Below are 17814 nucleotides of genomic sequence, written 5' to 3'. Positions count from 1 at the left end.
TAAAACTCAACACCAAAGATGATGAGTATCCTTTAAGTCATATCACACAAGTCATATACTTGTATACTAACTCTGTACAAAATTCATTGTGCTAAAATAAAATGTGTCATGTGCAATATACGCGCAGAGAGCCCAATGCATTACTCCCGCTTAGCCACATAAACCCTGAGGAGTTGGAAGAGTGAGTGAACACAACATAACACAGCCCTTTTATTATGGGAAATGTATTTGAAGCATAGTTGCTGGAGAGAGGAGCGGCTCAGTAGTGTGTGTGTGTGTGTGTGTGGTTTGCAGCCCCTAATACCATTATCACCCAAGCTCTAGAGAGAGAGAGAGAGAGAGAGGGAGAGAGAGAGAGAGAGAGAGAGAGAGACAGACAGACAGACAGACAGACAGACAGACAGACAGACAGACAGATAGACAGACAGACAGACAGACAGACAGAGAGACAGAGAGAGACAGACAGACAGACAGACAGACAGACAGACAGACAGACAGACAGACAGACAGACAGACAGACAGACAGAGAGATGTGGGAGAGGCAGAGAAGGACAGGGATGGAGAGTCAGTGTGTGATACTGACTCCGATAAGATTAAGGCAAACAAAAAAAGGGGAAGGAAGATTAACAATACCATTCCTGGGAATTTTGCTCGTTATACAGTATATTCAGGGGACAAAAGCAGAAAACATCACCCCCCGAGGTACTGTAAACTGTAGCGCCAATGAGTCAATTAACTGTTTCAGTGAATTATCCATTACAGCCATTTAGCCAATTTCGCAGAACATCCTCTGACTCAGAGCGTGGTGTGCTGTGGTGGAAAAAGCCACCACATCAGACTCATGGCGCTCAACCCGTAGAAAAAAAAGAAATGATTTCCAATTCACTTTAAACTGATAAATAATTCATTCGTAGCCGGGTTGTGACTGCTGTTTCAAAAATAGGCGCGTCCGTTATTTGATTTGCATTGGGGTGAAAGTAATATCCTTCCAGGTTAAACCTACACCATCTAAGCTACACCATCCGTCCCTGTTTTTAAGTGGTCCAGACTCACAAGTTTCATTCAGAGAGATAATAATAATTGTGTTATTTTGGACTGCGTGTGCGTGTGTGTGTACACACCCACACACACACCTGCCAATGTCATGAGTGATCTCCAAATTTCATTTGACAATATTGGTGTACAGGCGTACTCCATAATAGGAAAGCCACACACTGTTTTGTCTGCAGATATAGGCGTTTTTTTGGCAGTTCCGCAATCTTTTCTTGCAGGGGGCGGGGTCATGGTTGTGGGCAGGGGCTCCAGAGGGGGTATTGGTCATTAGGCTCGTTTGCAACTACGCAGCAAAAGATTTGATCAAAACGTGATTTGCTTGGTCATAAAAAGGAGGGGATAACTGCGTCGCAATCAAGCTGGACACATCAGGACGACGAGATTTCAACAGCGGCAAAGAAGGTGGATTTATAGGTCTGTGGGTGGATCTACCTTTTTTGACAGCGGGTGTACCAGGGCGCCCTCTCGTGGAATTAAATCATCATGGCACTAATTCCATGACGCGCTTACCAATGTCGGCACATGCTTGTGAAATCCGAGACTCTCTGCCTCTCGAAGAGAAATCGGATGGTCTTGAGGTAGAGACACAGGTTACCACTTGGTGAATCATGGTACAACTCTTAGTTAAATTTGTGATGATTTGGCTTCACTTCCATGTAATAATTCAGTTAATTAGTGCTCACTTTAGGCTATTCATTTTGTGTTTTGGGACCAAAGTCGTCATTCAGATAGGACCGTTTTAAAATTACTTAACAGCGCTAACCCATCCTGCGAGGATTGAACCCAGGTGTTCAATATGTAGCTTTACCATGGCGCTCCAACCACAAAGGCCACTCTGTTTCGTGCACTCTCATACATAAAGGACAAGATAAGTCGCTCGCAACGGGTCTGTTTCCACATTAACCATCAGCAACTAAAGACCTCCTGTGTTTCGGTGCAGTTTCGAACCGGGGACCTCACGAATGGAAGTCAGGCGCGCAACCACTACTCTAACCGTCAAGCAGGCGGCCCACAGAATAGTACTAGTTTTTTAACCTACGGCATACACTCCTAACGTGGCGAAGATGGAGCATGTGACGACAGGGTGGTTTGTTTCTCTATTTTACTGTTGTAAGTGGGTTGTGCGACCATACATATCGATGATGCCACTCTAAGTATGCTGCATTTGAGCATGAAATGCATTTCAGCATGTAGAAAATGAAGCACGTTCAACTACACACACATGAATCACATGAGCTATGAACACCAATCACGGCAGATTCCTCACATCATGGAGGAGGTCTTCTGCCCAGCGCAGTAGGTTTCTGCTACTGCGTAGCTGCTTGACAAAACTTTTGTTCCCGCGATGGTTCAACGCCATGTGACACGACTGCCGCGCAGAGGTCACTCCCTTCAACTGCGTCGTGAACGGCAAATTCTAACCATGATGCTTCACGCGGACACACTGAGCATGCTCGCTGCCTAGCAAATTTTCAACCTCGTCAAAAAGACGCCGTCAAGAACGCCCTTATTGTAGGATCACCACTGACTGGGATTGTTTGGTTCCCTATAAAATGCAATGTATGGCAAAAAGGAGAACATTTAGAAAATTAGCCACTGTCGGGACTCGGGACTTTTTCTTTCATGCATAGCAATAACAGTCAGGCTCTGTACAAAGTGAGCCTATTTACTATTTTGCTCAGTAAGTAAGTAGTGCATCTCTTTGAAGTTATTGTCAGATGAAATACTCCACACCAAGCTATGCGAACTAGCACTTGTTACATTTCTTTGACAGAAAAGACGCATATACTTGTATATCCACACGGGTCATTCTATATACTGTTTAGGGTAAGGTGTGTAATTGACATTGCCTAGCTATGTGATTCTCAACCTTTTTTAAACATATGCTCCCTGGCCTTGATCTAATCATAAACCTATCGACGCCCTCTTGACCCCATCATAAGCCTAACAACGCCCCCCTTAGTATTAAAGAATAACATGCAAATAAGCACCGCCCCGTCTCATTCGTATCCATCTCAACGACCCCCCAAGGGCTTCCCAACACACCTGTATGCACTAGTGCAGGGGTGGGGAACCTATGTCTTGAGTGCCGCTTACGTTTACGGCTGTTTTATCTGGCCCCTGATATAACTTTAATGTTATGCAGATTCACATGAAATGGGACATATTTTGTAAAGGAATCTTAGAAATTACATTCGTAATACAATTAAGTTACATTCAGGGGACCTAGTGAAGGTAAGGTCTATTGTCAAGGTGGCTGCCTTCAATATAGGCCTAAAGCGCAGGGAGAAATCCGGGATTTCTGTTCATAGTACGGCCCTTGTTGAAGTGGCCCCTCGAATGAAAAAGGTTCCCCATCCCTGCACTAGTGCATCATGCAAGTGCACTGGTGGACATTTTAGATTCAGTCAGTTGTCATGGCCATCTCCTTGTGTTGCTGTTGGTTTACATACCTTCTCTGTGATGATCCGGTCCACACACTGCTTGCCCGTCAAGGGAAGGTTGCACTTGTCCAGAATCTTGTGCTTTCCACCCTGAGAAAAGAGGAGAGGAAAGGAGAGGAGAAGAGAGAATAGATGAGCGAATAGGAGATAAGAGGATGGGAGAGGAGAGGTGAGGAGAGGAGCGGAGCGAAACAGGGATGGAAAGGATAGGGTAGTGGAAGAGGGGCAGAGAGAGAGAGAGAGAGAGAGAGAGAGAGAGAGAGAGAGAGAGAGAGAGAGAGAGAGAGAGAGAGAGAGAGAGAGAGATGGAAAGAAAGTGAGTGTGTGAGAGAAAGCAAGAGAGACAGAGACAGAGAGACAAAGACAGGGTGGGACAGAGAGAGAGGGAAAGGGGTGAAAATAGGGACATAGGGGGGAAAAAGTGAAAAGGAGAGAAAGAAAGATATGGTGAGTTATTTATGGTTCCAGTTGAAACTCAGCACTCTGCGCCCAGCAGTCAGAATGACAGGGGAGTGACACAACGGGGTAATGAGGCAGCAAATCCCACGCTAGACTACTGCTCCAACCACACTCATTTCACCAAGAGCTGAGAACTAGCCAGGACAAAAATATGCACAATGTGTGTGTGTGTGTGTGTGTGTGTGTGTGTGTGTGTGTGTGTGTGTGTGTGTGTGTGTGTGTGTGTGTGTGTGTGTGTGTCTATGTATGCATGGGTGGGCATGTGTGTGTGTGTGTGTGTGTGTACGCCTGCAGGTTTGTGAATGTGTGCTCCAGTGACTATTGTCACTGGAATCTGCAAATGTCCGTCTCCCGAGTTTGAAAAATGAAAAAGAACACAAGCATGTGCTCGCACACGCACACGCGCACGCGCACGCACACGCACACACACACAATAACGGAACAGAAGAGAGTAACCTCGCCAGAGTTCAGGACAATTCTGTGGGCTTTGTTTTTAAAAAGGAAACCTCAGACAACCCTCCTCTCCTCCTCAGGTTGTTGTGGAATCTGTACCAAAGGACAGATCAGAATGGGAGAAGAGGGGAGGGGGCCTCGAATGTTACCAAAAAGGGAATAGACTTAGGTCTTTCTTTCCTTCTTTCTATCTGTGCATGTGTTCTGTGTGTATGTGCTTAAAAACAGATTATGGTAAACATGTTGAAAAGAATGGTGAAAGTCCAGAATATTGAAGGTGTGTGTGTGTGTGTGTGTGTGTGTGTGTGTGTGTGTGTGTGTGTGTGTGTGTGTGTGTGTGTGTGTGTGTGTGTGTGTGTGTGTGTTTGTTTAAAAACAGTTAGCGTTAAGTCCAGAATTTTGAAGGTGTGTGTGTGTGCGTGTGTGTGTTTGTTTAAAAAGAGTTAGCAGTAAACATGTTGAGAAGAATGGTGAAAGTCAAACATTATGAAGGCATGTGTGTGTGTGTGCATGTGTGTGAGTGTGTGTGTGTGCGCACGTGTGTGTACATGTCTCTGCTGCATTTCTGTGGGAAATATCGGTGTCGTGTGTTGTGTTGTGGCGAGGCTGCCTTGTTATTTGTGTTCCTGTGGGAGGCTGGGAGCAGCCATGGGGACTGGCGGTGGCAATCTGAGCAAACTTAAGGGGCAGCTGCATGTGAACAGCACTCCCCCTAGGGCCGCTGTCTGACTGGCTGGCTAGCTGTCTATAGCCACATCTCTTGTGTGTGTGTGTGTGTGTGTGTGTGTGTGTGTGTGTGTGTGTGTGTGTGTGTGTGTGTGTGTGTGTGTGTGTGTGTGTGTGTGTGTGTGTGTGTCCGCAACCCTGGAAGGGTTCTGCTGCGTCCCCAACACAGCTGAGCTCTTGGGACACACACACACACTCTAAAGCAGACACACACACACACACACACACACACACACACACACACACACACACACACACACACACACACACACACACACACACACACACACACACACACACACACACACACACACACACACACACACACACACACACACACACTACGGCAGACAGAAACAGAAAGTCACATACACACAGACACAGACACGCACGGGCACACGCACACACTATAGCCCATACACTAAAGCAGACACATATTCTCCACTGTTTTATCCACTGGTGTATCCACACATACTAACAACAAATACACAAACACTTTCTCGGTCAAACACACACACACAGGCACGCAGGCACGCACGCCTGTCTGTGGCATCTGGGCAGAGCATCAGCTGTGTAAATAAATCAGATCCATGGTGACAAGCGGCCGAGTGAGTGGCAGGTGGAGCGCGGATGCAGCTGGAATCTGTTGTCACCAGGAACCTGCCGTGTATGTGTGTGTGTGTGTTTTTATGTGTGTGTGTGGGTGTGTTCGCATGCGTGTGTGTGTACGTATGAGTGAGTGAGTGAGTGAAGTGAGTGAAGTGAGAGAGCAAGAGAGCGAGAGAGGGATGGGGGAGACAGAGAGAGCATGCGAGAGAGAGAGAGAGTGAGAGCGAGAGAGGGATGGGGAGAGAGAGAAAACATGACACAGAGAGAGGGAGAGAGAGAGAGACAGACAGACAGAGAGATAGAACTTGCCAACACCAGCCAACACTGTTTCAGGGTCAGCACAGTGCCTGCTGAGGGCACCACAATGAGGCTCTTTGTGTCTATCCGTCATTCGATTAAAGCTAGCCCAGTCACCTGCCGCTGCTTGCACACACAGCTTTTCAGATGCACAATCAAGATTGCATTAAGTCAATCCACTAAATGGTCGTGTCTTTCAACGTGGTTCTTTGAACACCTGGTGAATTTGAGGAGGACGGCAAGGTCAAAATGTCGTCATGCTAATGAATGAATAAAAAGAGAAAAAAAAAAGACTGAGTGGGCGAACCTTAAAAAAAAGTCACTTTTTTGTTCAGCACCCACGCTTGTGCCCAAGCTAAGGCGCAAGTGAATTTTTGAACATATGTGAGATTTGCCTTTGCTTTCCATTGGTAGGCTGACTTTTAATGGAAAGCAAAAAATGTCAACTCCCGAGGTTCTGTAAACTGTAGCGCCAATGAGTCTATTAACTGTTTCAGTGAATTATCCATTACGAGAGAGAGAGAGAGAAGGAGAAAGGAGGAGGAGGAGATGGGAGGAATGAGCAACAGAGAACGAGAGACAGAGAGGGAGAGACAGAGAGGAGAGGAGGAGGAAAGAGAGAAGAGGATGGAGAGAGTGGCAAGAGTGAGGATTTGAAAGGAATGAGAAAGAGAGGAAAAGACATTAACGGAAAAGAGAGGGAGAGGAGAGAAAAACAACAAGAGGGAGCGATAGAGAGGAGTGGAAAGACAGAAGAGCGAGAGCAGAGAGGAGGGAAAGAGAATGGTGCCCTGCTCTGCGGTCTGCCATTGCACAATAACACCCTCTGGACTGGCCACCAGAGAACATTCTGGAAGCATTTTAACTGACTATGCGTCCTCGTTAACAAGGCATGGAGTGCTATGCTGCACTGCTGATTGAAAAAAAAAGTTTACTGTTTGAAGTTGGTGGGGAATAAGAAAATAATGAGAAAACAAGAAATGACCTCAATTAATCCCTGAATCCCTGTCATGCCGAGTAGCACACAGTACCTGTATTGTCTGTACCTGTCAGTACCTGTTTGTGCAAACGATTAAACTGGTACGGTGTCTCTCATTTCAATCTTCAGAATAGACGGTGGCCATGTGAGACACACTAGTTTGAGTTTGTTCCCTTGGTTCCATGGGTAGACTGAAAGAAAAATGTACTGCTTGGATGCAATATGAACCGTAAGTAAGGAGGGAAGGAGAGAGAGAGATGGTGAAGGAAAGAAGAATGGAAGGATGGTTAAAGGGAACGGTGTGTGTGTGTGTGTCTTACCTTTGCAGAGTGTTCCATTGTCACCACAACTTTAGTTCCAGCGCTCGCCACCAGGTCCATTGCACCACCCATGCCTTTCACCATTTTACCCTAAAAGACAAACACATTACACTACATTATTTGGATTCACAGATAAGAGAAGAATCATAGCACAATCACCTTTCACCAGAGGTGTCAAAAGTAAACTCAAAAGTAAACTCATGATGTAAAGTACAACACTTGCACATGATATTACATACAGTAGCTGTTACAGCAGTTAGTCCAGAAATACTGTGTTGTCACTAAAAACACTACAAACCTAACAAGAACCCATGACAGATTTGATCCAACCAATGCACCAGCACAGAGTTAGCTGATCGAGAACAAGTACACAGGTCTACTGGGTTTCTCAGAGAAGTGATCTGTGTGGGAAGAAAACGGTGTTTCTTTTTTTTCTTTTTTAATTTTTTACTTTAAAAGGCACACACATTATACTTCTTTATTTGGCTCCACAGGAGTCTCATACAGTATTAACAGCATCTTCTTACTGGGCGTTGTAAAAGGTCACATCAGAGATGGCCAATACCCGTGTTGTCTCTGTTGAAACGTATGTCTCTAAATGGAATGCTCACAGTTCCGCTAGTTACACAGTTAAGACACACACACAGGCACACACATGCACCCGCACAGACAATTTCACTGACTCCTTTACGTTAACATCACGTAGACAAATAATCCCCCAACCCACCACCCATCCCAGTGAAGCAAAGCAGAACTGTAATAACCATAAAGAAGAGGACACGCACACGCACACACCTCTACACTGACTGCTTTATAATAAAGCCATGTGCAAAACTAATCCTCCATCCCACCCATACCAGTAAACCCAAGTAGGACTGTAACAGTCCCAACAGCTCCATTTGCTGTACAAATACACACAATCGAGTGTTTCTCCTTACGTAATGTGCAAAGCGTTCATCAGACAAAATGGCTCTTAACCTATAATCTTCTTTTGGGGATTTTCAGAGCGAGCGTATGATGAAGTCGACCTTGGTGACAGACACAGGACAAAAGGCGCGTCGCTGCCTTTGACGAGATAAAGCCAAAACAGGGCTGACTGCGAGCCTAGCCAAACTACAAAAGAAAAATAAATGAACCGCAAAAAGCTTTTTTTTCAGTTATCAATTATCCCCCAGTGGTTATATCACCCCAATTTTTGTCAAGTGCGGTCCCAGTGCGATCCCCTCCGTGTCCCTCCTTAAAAAAAATTGTTTTCCTGAGACCATTGAAATTGGCATCTTAATTATTTGCCAAAGCAGACACAGAAATGGGAGATAGTTGCTAGGAAACAGAATTGTTGTTACCTGGGGCTTAACCAAGAGGTATTTTCCATAATGGTGTGTTTTTGCAGTTTGTTATTATTCTCAGGTGGCTTAGAGGAGAGAGAGTGAGTGAGAGAGTGAGAGTGAGAGTGAGAGTGAGAGAGAGAGAGTGAGAGAGAGAGAGAGAGAGAGAGAGAGAGAGAGAGAGAGAGAGAGAGAGAGAGAGAGAGAGAGATGTCAGCAAGATGGTGGGGAAATGTACGACCCAAAACTGTCCATCTTCTCTTCCTGCTGCAAGGCTCCACAAGGTGTGACTTCTGCAGTTGCTAATGGTTGCCAACGATAACTTTGTTTTTAATTTAGTAACCACTTGGAGAGCTGCAGTCTGATTCAACACCATGCCCAATCATCCAATAATACAGAACATGCTTGAAAATAATCGGGCAGGCAGGGAGTGGTCTGGACAACCACTATCCCGATCATTTCCTTATTGGTCACAACCATAGAGTGAAATTTAGAAGTCTTAAGTTTTAAGTATAACTGCTAAGTAAAAAGCAAACAGACACACCAGCGCAACAAATGACATTATTTTGAACTCATTATTTTCAGATGTTAACTGCCAACCAACAGGTTATCAAATCTTTCCAGCCCAGGCTCAGAGAGCTAATTCGCAACCAGGAGGTGCAACAGCCATTGTTGTTAAACACGGGAAACTGCTAACAGCAATAACAGTAGCATCCCCCCATGGTGATTGTTTTATGAAATTAGCCATAACCTCAGAGGTGAGCTGACAACAAGCTGCCACTTGCTATTGAGGGTGTGCGGGTGTGCGATGTTGACTGCACTCTCCTTCCCATGTGCCTTTGGAGATGAGGAGCATGGGTGCCTCAGGACACAGAAATAGGGGGGGAGTTGGTGGTGTGGGAGGAGAAGGGCGGGGGGGTTACGAGGACGAGGTAGGGCAAGAGGAAGAGGAGAGGAGAAGAGGAAGGAGTTGGTGGTGGAGGAGGAGAAGGTGGGGAATTAAGACGAGGAAGAGGAGGTAGGAGAGGAAGAGAAGCAGGAGAAAAGGAGGAGGAGGAAGAGGAGGTGTTGATGGAGGGAGAGAAAGAGAAGGATGAGGAGGTGGGGAGTAAGAGGATGAGGAAGACGAGGAGGAGCAAGAAGAGAAGGTAGAGGAAGAAGAGGAGGAGGCAATGCAGGGATAGTAAGAGGCAGAGGAGGTGTGGGAGTAAGAGAAAGAGGTGGTGAATTGGGAAGAAGAGGCGGAGGAGTAGGGGGAGTAAGAGCAGGGGGGGGGCGGTTGGGAAAGTTTAGGTAGGAGGTGTGAGGGGAGTAAGAGGAAGAGGTGGTGTCTTGGGAGGAAGAGGAGGAGAAGCTGGTGATTTGGAAGGAAGAGGATGAAGAGGAAGGTTAGGTAGGAGGTGTATGAGGAGTGCACACCCATTCAAAGATGTGCTGTGTTGTGTTGTGTTCCGCTTGCACAGCAGTGGCAACAGCAGTGCGGTACAAACAAACATACTCCAGACAAGCTCCACAGCAACAGATCAAATTAAGCCTCATAATGCCTTTGCTAGCCCTCTTCAGAAAAATAAATAAAAAAATACAACGCAAAATAAATAAATATTAACAAATGCAAGCCTTGCCTTCAATGCCCTCCAGCCACCATAACAATGAACCGTATTAACATTTTAAGGGCTCATTTTTCCATATTTTTTACATAGTCACAAAAATAGTCCGGGATGCAGCAGAACAGCTTTTTAGAACCTTGACTTCAGTCATTTTGGGGGTGAAGCGGGGTGCCTTGTTGAATTTGTTGAATAACTGGAGAAAATACCACACATAGTCCATATCTCTCTTTAGGAATATGAAACTACACAGATACTGTAGAGTTAAAAGGGACACTGTGCAGGAAATGGTCAAACAAGGCCGACAGGCGGACAACAGATGCGTCCCTCTATGCCAGTTCCAACCTTCCCCCCCCCCAAAACGCCCCGCTGGCCTCCTCCTAACCTGTCAACGCCCACCCCCCTCTGAGGATGTGCTTTTTGTTTATTGGTCATAGCCTATTGCCCATGGAAACTCCAAATAATGTGGCAGGCAGTGAAATGACGAGACAAAGCTTTGTATTTTGCAGTTTAGACTATAATAAGGTCATCATGCTTGGATTTGGAAAAGAAGCATCTCATTTCAAATTTCACATAGATCAAGTGGCTACATTACAAATTACCAGATATTATTAGTACTAGGTTATTTATCAACCTTTAGTAGGCTATCACGCCATTTCAGCGTCATGTGCATGTGGGAAAGAAACTAATCATCGCCAAATAGCCTAATAAATAAATAAAAACGTTTGGGTGAATCATGCGCTATGGGTTCACACTTTGGATGCATTGTGCGCTTAATTTTCAATGGCAGCTTTTTACCGTCAAGGCACAAAGCAGTGAGCTTCAGTGGCAGAGTTTACCAAATGCATACGACTGCAAACGAAGCAAAAGACGCGTTCTGTCCCGTGCTCTCTCGGAGCGCAAGGGAAAGCACCTGTGGGGTCCACGCGCCGCCAGCAGAAAACGACTCTCCCTTGCAATATGCCCGAGAACATCAGTAACACAGCGTATGTGAAATACAAATGGCCCATCTGTCTACTAGTTCGAGAACACAGACTACTCACTGAAACGTAGTGGCAGAATGTTTGCAAACTCACGTTTAGAGGAAGAGCTGTAGCGCTGCTGGTCGCCTGTGAACTTATTACGGCTCCATGTCGTGGAGCGTTCTCCCTTGCAATATGCCCGAAAACATCAGTAACACAACGTATGTGAAATGCAAATGGCCCATCTGTCTACTAGTTCGAGAACACTGACTACTCACTGAAACGTAGGCTAGTGGCAGAATGTTTGCAAACTCGCGTTTAGAGGAAGTGCTGTAGCGCTGCTGGTCGCCTGTCAACTTATTACGGCTCCATGTCGTGGAGCGTTATGCAATGCTAACGCCCCTCTATCCGAGCACAAACATCTGTGTGAAATACTGCCTGCCGACTTGTAAATCGTTAATTTCCATTCTGATGAACCAAAATAGCTGCACAACGCGACACTATCAGCCGAAGTGTAGGCCTATCACAAGACCGTGAACATTAAGTGACACTCACAGTGGTGTTGGTGTGCTGTGGAGAAGGAACGAAGTTGCCTACCACTGTCCAAACGCAAAACAATGCCGAAAATTGAATGCACCCCTCAGTTGTCTCACAATGCAATCAGCTTAGCCTTGCCGGTTTGGTAACATATCGTATACGTTTTGACACACATTCGCTCCAGGCCAAAATGCCTCTCTGCCTCCGCCTTGTGGACACAGGAAGGAACGCGTTTCAGACAGCGTTTCAGACAAGACAGCGTTTCAGACAAGGAATGCGTTTCAGACGGACGGACGGACGGACGGGCGGACGGACGGACGGACAGCGGACGGACAGACCCTCTTATAGAGATGCTGGGACGCATCTAAAAAGGTACTGCAACTATGCTGTTCATTGAAACGGGGCTGCCTATTGCCAAATTTGATCTTTTCATGAAAGTTTACTAAGTAATTAACTAATATTTTCTAGTATGGACCAAGTGGCTATTTCTGGACATTCAAAATGGCTGACCATGGAGAAGATCCCCCTTTTCATGTATGAAAAGTGCAATTTTTCCAGTCATAATGAATACTTAGAACTTGATAGTGGTCGTAAGTATTCATGAAAAATGTAACATTAGTGAATGGGTAGAATGAATTCTGGAAATAAACTAATAAAAATCTTGCACAGTGTACCTTTGAGATGTTGCACTTTTTTTTAACTTGCCCGAAGACATCTTGTATTTTTTATTCTTTCCTTTTCTTTAGATACAGATATTTGGGGGGGGTTATGTCTTTATTTAGGATAGGACAGTGTCAGAGTGTGACAGGAAACGAGTGGGAGAGAGCGAGCAAGAGGAAAGTGGGAGTGGAAAGGACCTCAGGTTGGAATCGAACCCGGGTCGCCAGTTTAATGGTACGACAACTTCGCTCATTGAGCCACTGCGCCCCAATACGTTTGTCCTCAACTCAATCAGTGTGTGCATGCCTCTGTCCATTTCCATTTCTTTCTCAACAATGCTGGTTCTAGCAGATGCATTGCCTCTTCTTCACTGACATATTGTGCATGTTAACTGATGCTTGACTTTGTTTTTGCTGGTGTTTTTTTTAGATTGCAAACGTACAAGCTACTTCTCAAAAAACAACACAGGCAGTGTGTGGAGGATATGACAGCTTTCAAAGACAAGTCTTCTCAATGACAATTCTTTGTGTTGGTCCCGACAGTTTCAGGATCATTTTGCAGGCATTACAGCCGCCGCAGCTAGAGATTTGCAGAATATGACACCATGTCCTCGAGATGAACTACTACATGCCTAAACAGTCAAAAAAATCAACAAATTCTTCTTCCACAATCTGACGCAAAAAACCCCTGTATTCTGAAGGCATACTGGCAGCATGCCACTCTCCTTAGCAAGACGCAAAATACACCTCGAGTCGGGACAGAAATCAGGAAACAGTGTTCCACTTGAAATCATCAAAGCATTTCAGTTATTATGATATGACTATCTACTATCAAATGTACCCCATTGTTCCATTATTGATTTCAAGCACCAGACAATGACATATTGTCAGCCCTGCAATTACAGAATGATAGGGTGTTGGGAGTGTGTGTTTGTGTGTGTGTATGTGTACGCTACTTAACCCTGTGTTAATGTACTTTAAAAAAACCGTACTGTTCTATATATTCCCTGTGCACTTTGTGTCCGCAAGTGTTGTAGGCTATGATTACACCCTCAATTGTAAGTAGCTTTGGTTGAAAGCGTCCGCCAAATGTACCTGTAATGTTAAGGATGCAACCAGTGTGCATGCGTCTTCAGTGTCTCTGTGCCTTGGACAGGCATCCTCAGGATTCAAGCGCGACTCCCTAACCTCTTGCCAATGATAGTATCTAGGTCAGGGGTGCTCAATACGTCGATCGCGGTCGACCAGCGAAGGCAGTATTGGTAGATCGTAGGACATTTAAAAAAAAAAAGAAAAAAAAGTTCCCTGATACCCAGAATCTGACAGGCTAACTTCAGGCGTCTACACTAAATAGGCCTACCATAAACACAACGACGTCTTCAGATAAGGAGGATAACTGTCAGTGTCAAGCGCCACACTCAACAAAATCTTCATAAGTTATAACATCCGAGCACAAAAAATAGGACGGCACGAGACGTTTGCAGATACCGTGTGCCATATGTTCAGCCTACAGGCAGCGTCACCGCTCAAAAGAAACAGCCAGAGAAGAAAACAACAGCCCGAACACCGGCAATCCCCTGCTTTTTTTTTTTTTTTAAACAATGCTCTAGAAGTGCAGGCAAGATGCAACTCCCGCATTGAGCGTGGAGTTGGCTACTTCGATTAGATTTCATAGTCACGCGTGCGAGGGGAGAGTGAATGCGGTGTGCCTGTTAAACCTGAGTGCAGGCGCGTCTTTTCAAATGGTCTGCTCAGCGCGGCCGCTAGACAGAGAGCGCGCTTTTCGGTTCATTCAGTAGATGTCTCCTTGTTTATTTTTTGGGAACTTGGGATGTCTGTAACGTCCACGAAGACAATATCCACGTGAAAACGCCAAACGCCCACAAACCGCTGTTCTGCCTACTTCTCACAGTGGCATTAAAAACGTCCTCCATGAAATCCCAAACCAACATCACTTCAAATAGGTGACAGCAAGCATGCACACATGAAATAACACTTCAGGGAGGGAGAAAATCGCTCTGCCCTCATATTAAAGTGAAAAGGGGATCACATAAAATCTGTCCAGAAACCAAGAGGGCACATAATTAAGTCTTAATTAATATTATGTTCATTTATGAAAATGAAATTTATCATAAGTTGATACTACAGTAGCCTATGGTCTCCCTTTGAGATCAAAAACAGGCGTAATCTAGGCTACAGTAGGCCTAAATAAGGTCTGTATGAGGTTGTTATTCACCGCTGATTCACCTTTCATTATTGAAGTGTATTCATACAGATACATTCTCATATTGTGTTAAAATTGCATTTCTAACAGCTGTATTTTCACATTTTCACGAGGAGAAACCCCCGAACCCAGGGTAGATCTTTGTCACACACCCATTTCAATAAGTAGCTCACATGATGAAAAAGTCTGAGCACCCCTGATCTAGGCTATTACTTCTAATGGCGCATGATGCATCCTTCCAGTCCCTCTTTCATCCCTGCCATTCACAGGATAATGATGCTCATCCTTGGACTCTACTAAACACATACTGTATTCTTTGGATCTATTTTCATCACCCTTGTGTCAAAACATGTACTGCAGTGGTCTCCAATTAGTTTTCTCCAAGGGCCAAATTATGTAGCGCAAATGAGGCTGAGGGCCAAACAAATCGCCTGATCGTATGGCCATAGGCGGATGCTATGGCAGGCCAAATGTTTGCCATGCATGGGCCGCATCTGGCCCGCAGGCCACCATTTGGAGACCACTGATGTTCTGTATGTGGATCCACCTTCAGCACTTCAGCCTTAGACACATATTGGTCAGCAGTCCACTTCACAGTGGCCTTTGTAAGAAAGTGCTGGGCAGCAGAGAACTAATGGGAGATTACTATGATTACACTAAGGAGCACTGCACTGTCTGATCTGCTCCATAAGGGACCCAGACAGGGCTGTCAAATGTCTGTGGACTATTGAGGTTCAACTGGTTACCAGCCCATTTCAGTTAACTTGTGGTCAGTAAATTACCTTCCCAAAATATTTGGTCTTTTGTACCCATTCCTTCTTTTTGCATTTTGAAGCTATGGCTATAACGTTGTTGAAAATCCAAAAGTGTAAAATAAATATTCGTACAGTTTTTCAACTGGAATCAATATTTTTTTTTTGCTGAAATGTACGTCTCTGCTTTCAGCAGCCCTGTGTCATCCTTTGAGTCACGTTGAATGAAAACGTCAGCCAAGTTTAATGTAATGAGACTTTGAGTGCCATGAAAAGCACTATATAACACAGATGTACATATTGCTATTATTATTATTATTTATCATTAATGCATTGTAATTTAGTACAATGTAGTATCTGGGGCTGTGTCTCAAATGACACACTTTTGTTAGTGCACTGACAGTCAGTGCACAGTGCACACAGTGCACTGAGGTCTTTAGTGCATAGTGTCGTGGAAAATTTTGAGCACTATGCACTGTGCCCTCGCTGGAAGTGACGGCTGAGCATGGCATTAGCTTGCCAAAATACGAGTTGGCTACTGTTTACAATGCACAGCGTCTGGTGCTTGTATTTCCATGTCCTTCACCCCAAAGGACAACAATCACACATACAATACTTTGGTTGGCATGAAAAGGTTGGTGTCCCATCAACATTACTTACAGAATTAAGAGACTGTTGACCAAACTCTTCTACTGAACTGAATGCCACATTTCCTCTGTGTCATTGTCAACATGGCCGCCGTTTAGTGCGTGCAGTGTCCATCATTAAAGCACTGCATTTTTCCGCCATTGTTAGGGGATCATCCTGGCACTTTCAGTGCACTGGCTCAACTGAAATTTTCAGCGTGAGCGCCCTAGGCACTGAAAAACAGTGCCCGAAGTGCACAAGTGCAGCATTTGAGACACGGCCTGGGTCTCCCTTCAGTGTCCCTGTCCAGCAGGCCACAGTGGCTTTTGTAGGAGAGTGCTATGTAGCAGAGAGCTAATGGGAGATTACAGTGATTACGGAAGCCAAGTGTTGCCCTGAATCAGCGGTTCTACCAAATTTGGGGCCTTAGGCGAAATATACACATGAATGAGTTTATCTGATATTTAGTACCACCATGAGGCTGGGGATGACTATTGGAGGCCCCTATAGAGGGGACATTTTGGTGGGGCCCTAGGCAATTTCCTTGTTTGCCTACTGGTAAAACTAAACCCGTCTGTCTGCTCCATAAGGCACCCAGACAAGGAGTGATTGACCGATGGCTCTCTGAAGTATTATCCTCCTATTCACCTCATCACTATCTCTCTCTCTCTCTCGTTTACTCACTCATCCAGTCATCCTCTCCCTCCATCACTCAATCCCACTCTCTCAATGCATCCCCTTTCTCGTTCTTCTTCTCTCATCTCATGACATCCTCTCTGCCTCTTTCACTCACTCACTCATTCACGTTCTCTCATTTCATCACATCCTCTCCCTCTCTCTTCCCTTTTCTCACTCACTCATCCTCCTCTCTCTGTCCCTCCATACCTCATTGCCTCTCTCTACATGCTCTCTCATTCCCTGTCTAACTCATTCTCTCATTCCCTTACTCATCCCATCTCTCAGTCATCTTACTAATCACTCACTCATTCTCTCTTCCTCCTTGTCTTTCTCCATGTCTCTCTCCCTCATACTCTCTCTATATACATATCTATCTCTATGTCATTGTGTCTTCTTAACTCACTCACACATTCACTCATTTCTCCATCATCATCTCTCACCCACCTCACCCTCTAACTCATCCTCCCTCCCTCCCCTCTCTCTCTCGATCTCCTTCTCGGTCTCTCGCGCACCCACGCACCTGTGCAATGATGTCTCCTAATTAAATTGACATTTGCTGATGACTGACTACGGCTTTCTTCCCTTTGAAAACCATTACCATTGGCAGACGGCAATAATGACTCATCGTGAGGTGTTCCAAACGCCTCGTCAGCTGTTGCAAAGACTCAAAGTTCTGTAAGAAACACAGCCTCACTTTGCGCCGTGTGTACCATCACTCACTTATCACAGTGATGCATGAACTATTAGATCTCCTGTTCATAAGCTTTAGTAGCTTCTTTCGGGGTACTATTTACATGTGTCACTTACTGTATGTGCAATTTTCCACCTATTTACAAACTATTTACAACTTATTTATAGTATTACAGTATGTGCATTGGCACTGCCCTTCCCATTCGTTTCGATTCGGAAGGTAACGATTCGCTTCAAATTGGTTCAGTATCGATTCTAGGATGTATTGCAATGCATTACATTTCTACACAAAGCAAGGCAGTACAAGCAGCCAGATACTGAACGACATTTTATTGGCTGTTGTGTGCATCAGTCCTGCAGTTTCCAATTCTTTGAAATGCTTTAATATGTGCTTTAAATTAGTGCTTTAAATTTCT

General features: G+C 45.0%; 1 protein-coding gene across 1 annotated transcript in view; it reads right to left on the bottom strand.

The window, feature by feature from the left end:
• The window catches only part of oxct1a (3-oxoacid CoA transferase 1a), an 88983-nt gene that overhangs the window by 7188 nt on the left and 63981 nt on the right, over positions 1–17814 (bottom strand). Inside the window, exons 14-15 of the mRNA XM_063187641.1 lie at positions 7341–7430; positions 3507–3587 (exon numbers count right to left, since the gene is read on the bottom strand). Coding sequence (XP_063043711.1) covers positions 3507–3587; positions 7341–7430 — 171 coding nt within the window. The remainder of the gene's footprint in view (positions 1–3506; positions 3588–7340; positions 7431–17814) is intronic.

Source organism: Engraulis encrasicolus, chromosome 21 (assembly GCF_034702125.1).
Source record: "Engraulis encrasicolus isolate BLACKSEA-1 chromosome 21, IST_EnEncr_1.0, whole genome shotgun sequence".
Classification (NCBI taxonomy): domain Eukaryota; kingdom Metazoa; phylum Chordata; class Actinopteri; order Clupeiformes; family Engraulidae; genus Engraulis; species Engraulis encrasicolus.
The sequence above is the reverse complement of the archived record's forward strand: the minus strand, read 5'-3'. Positions and strand labels throughout refer to the sequence as shown.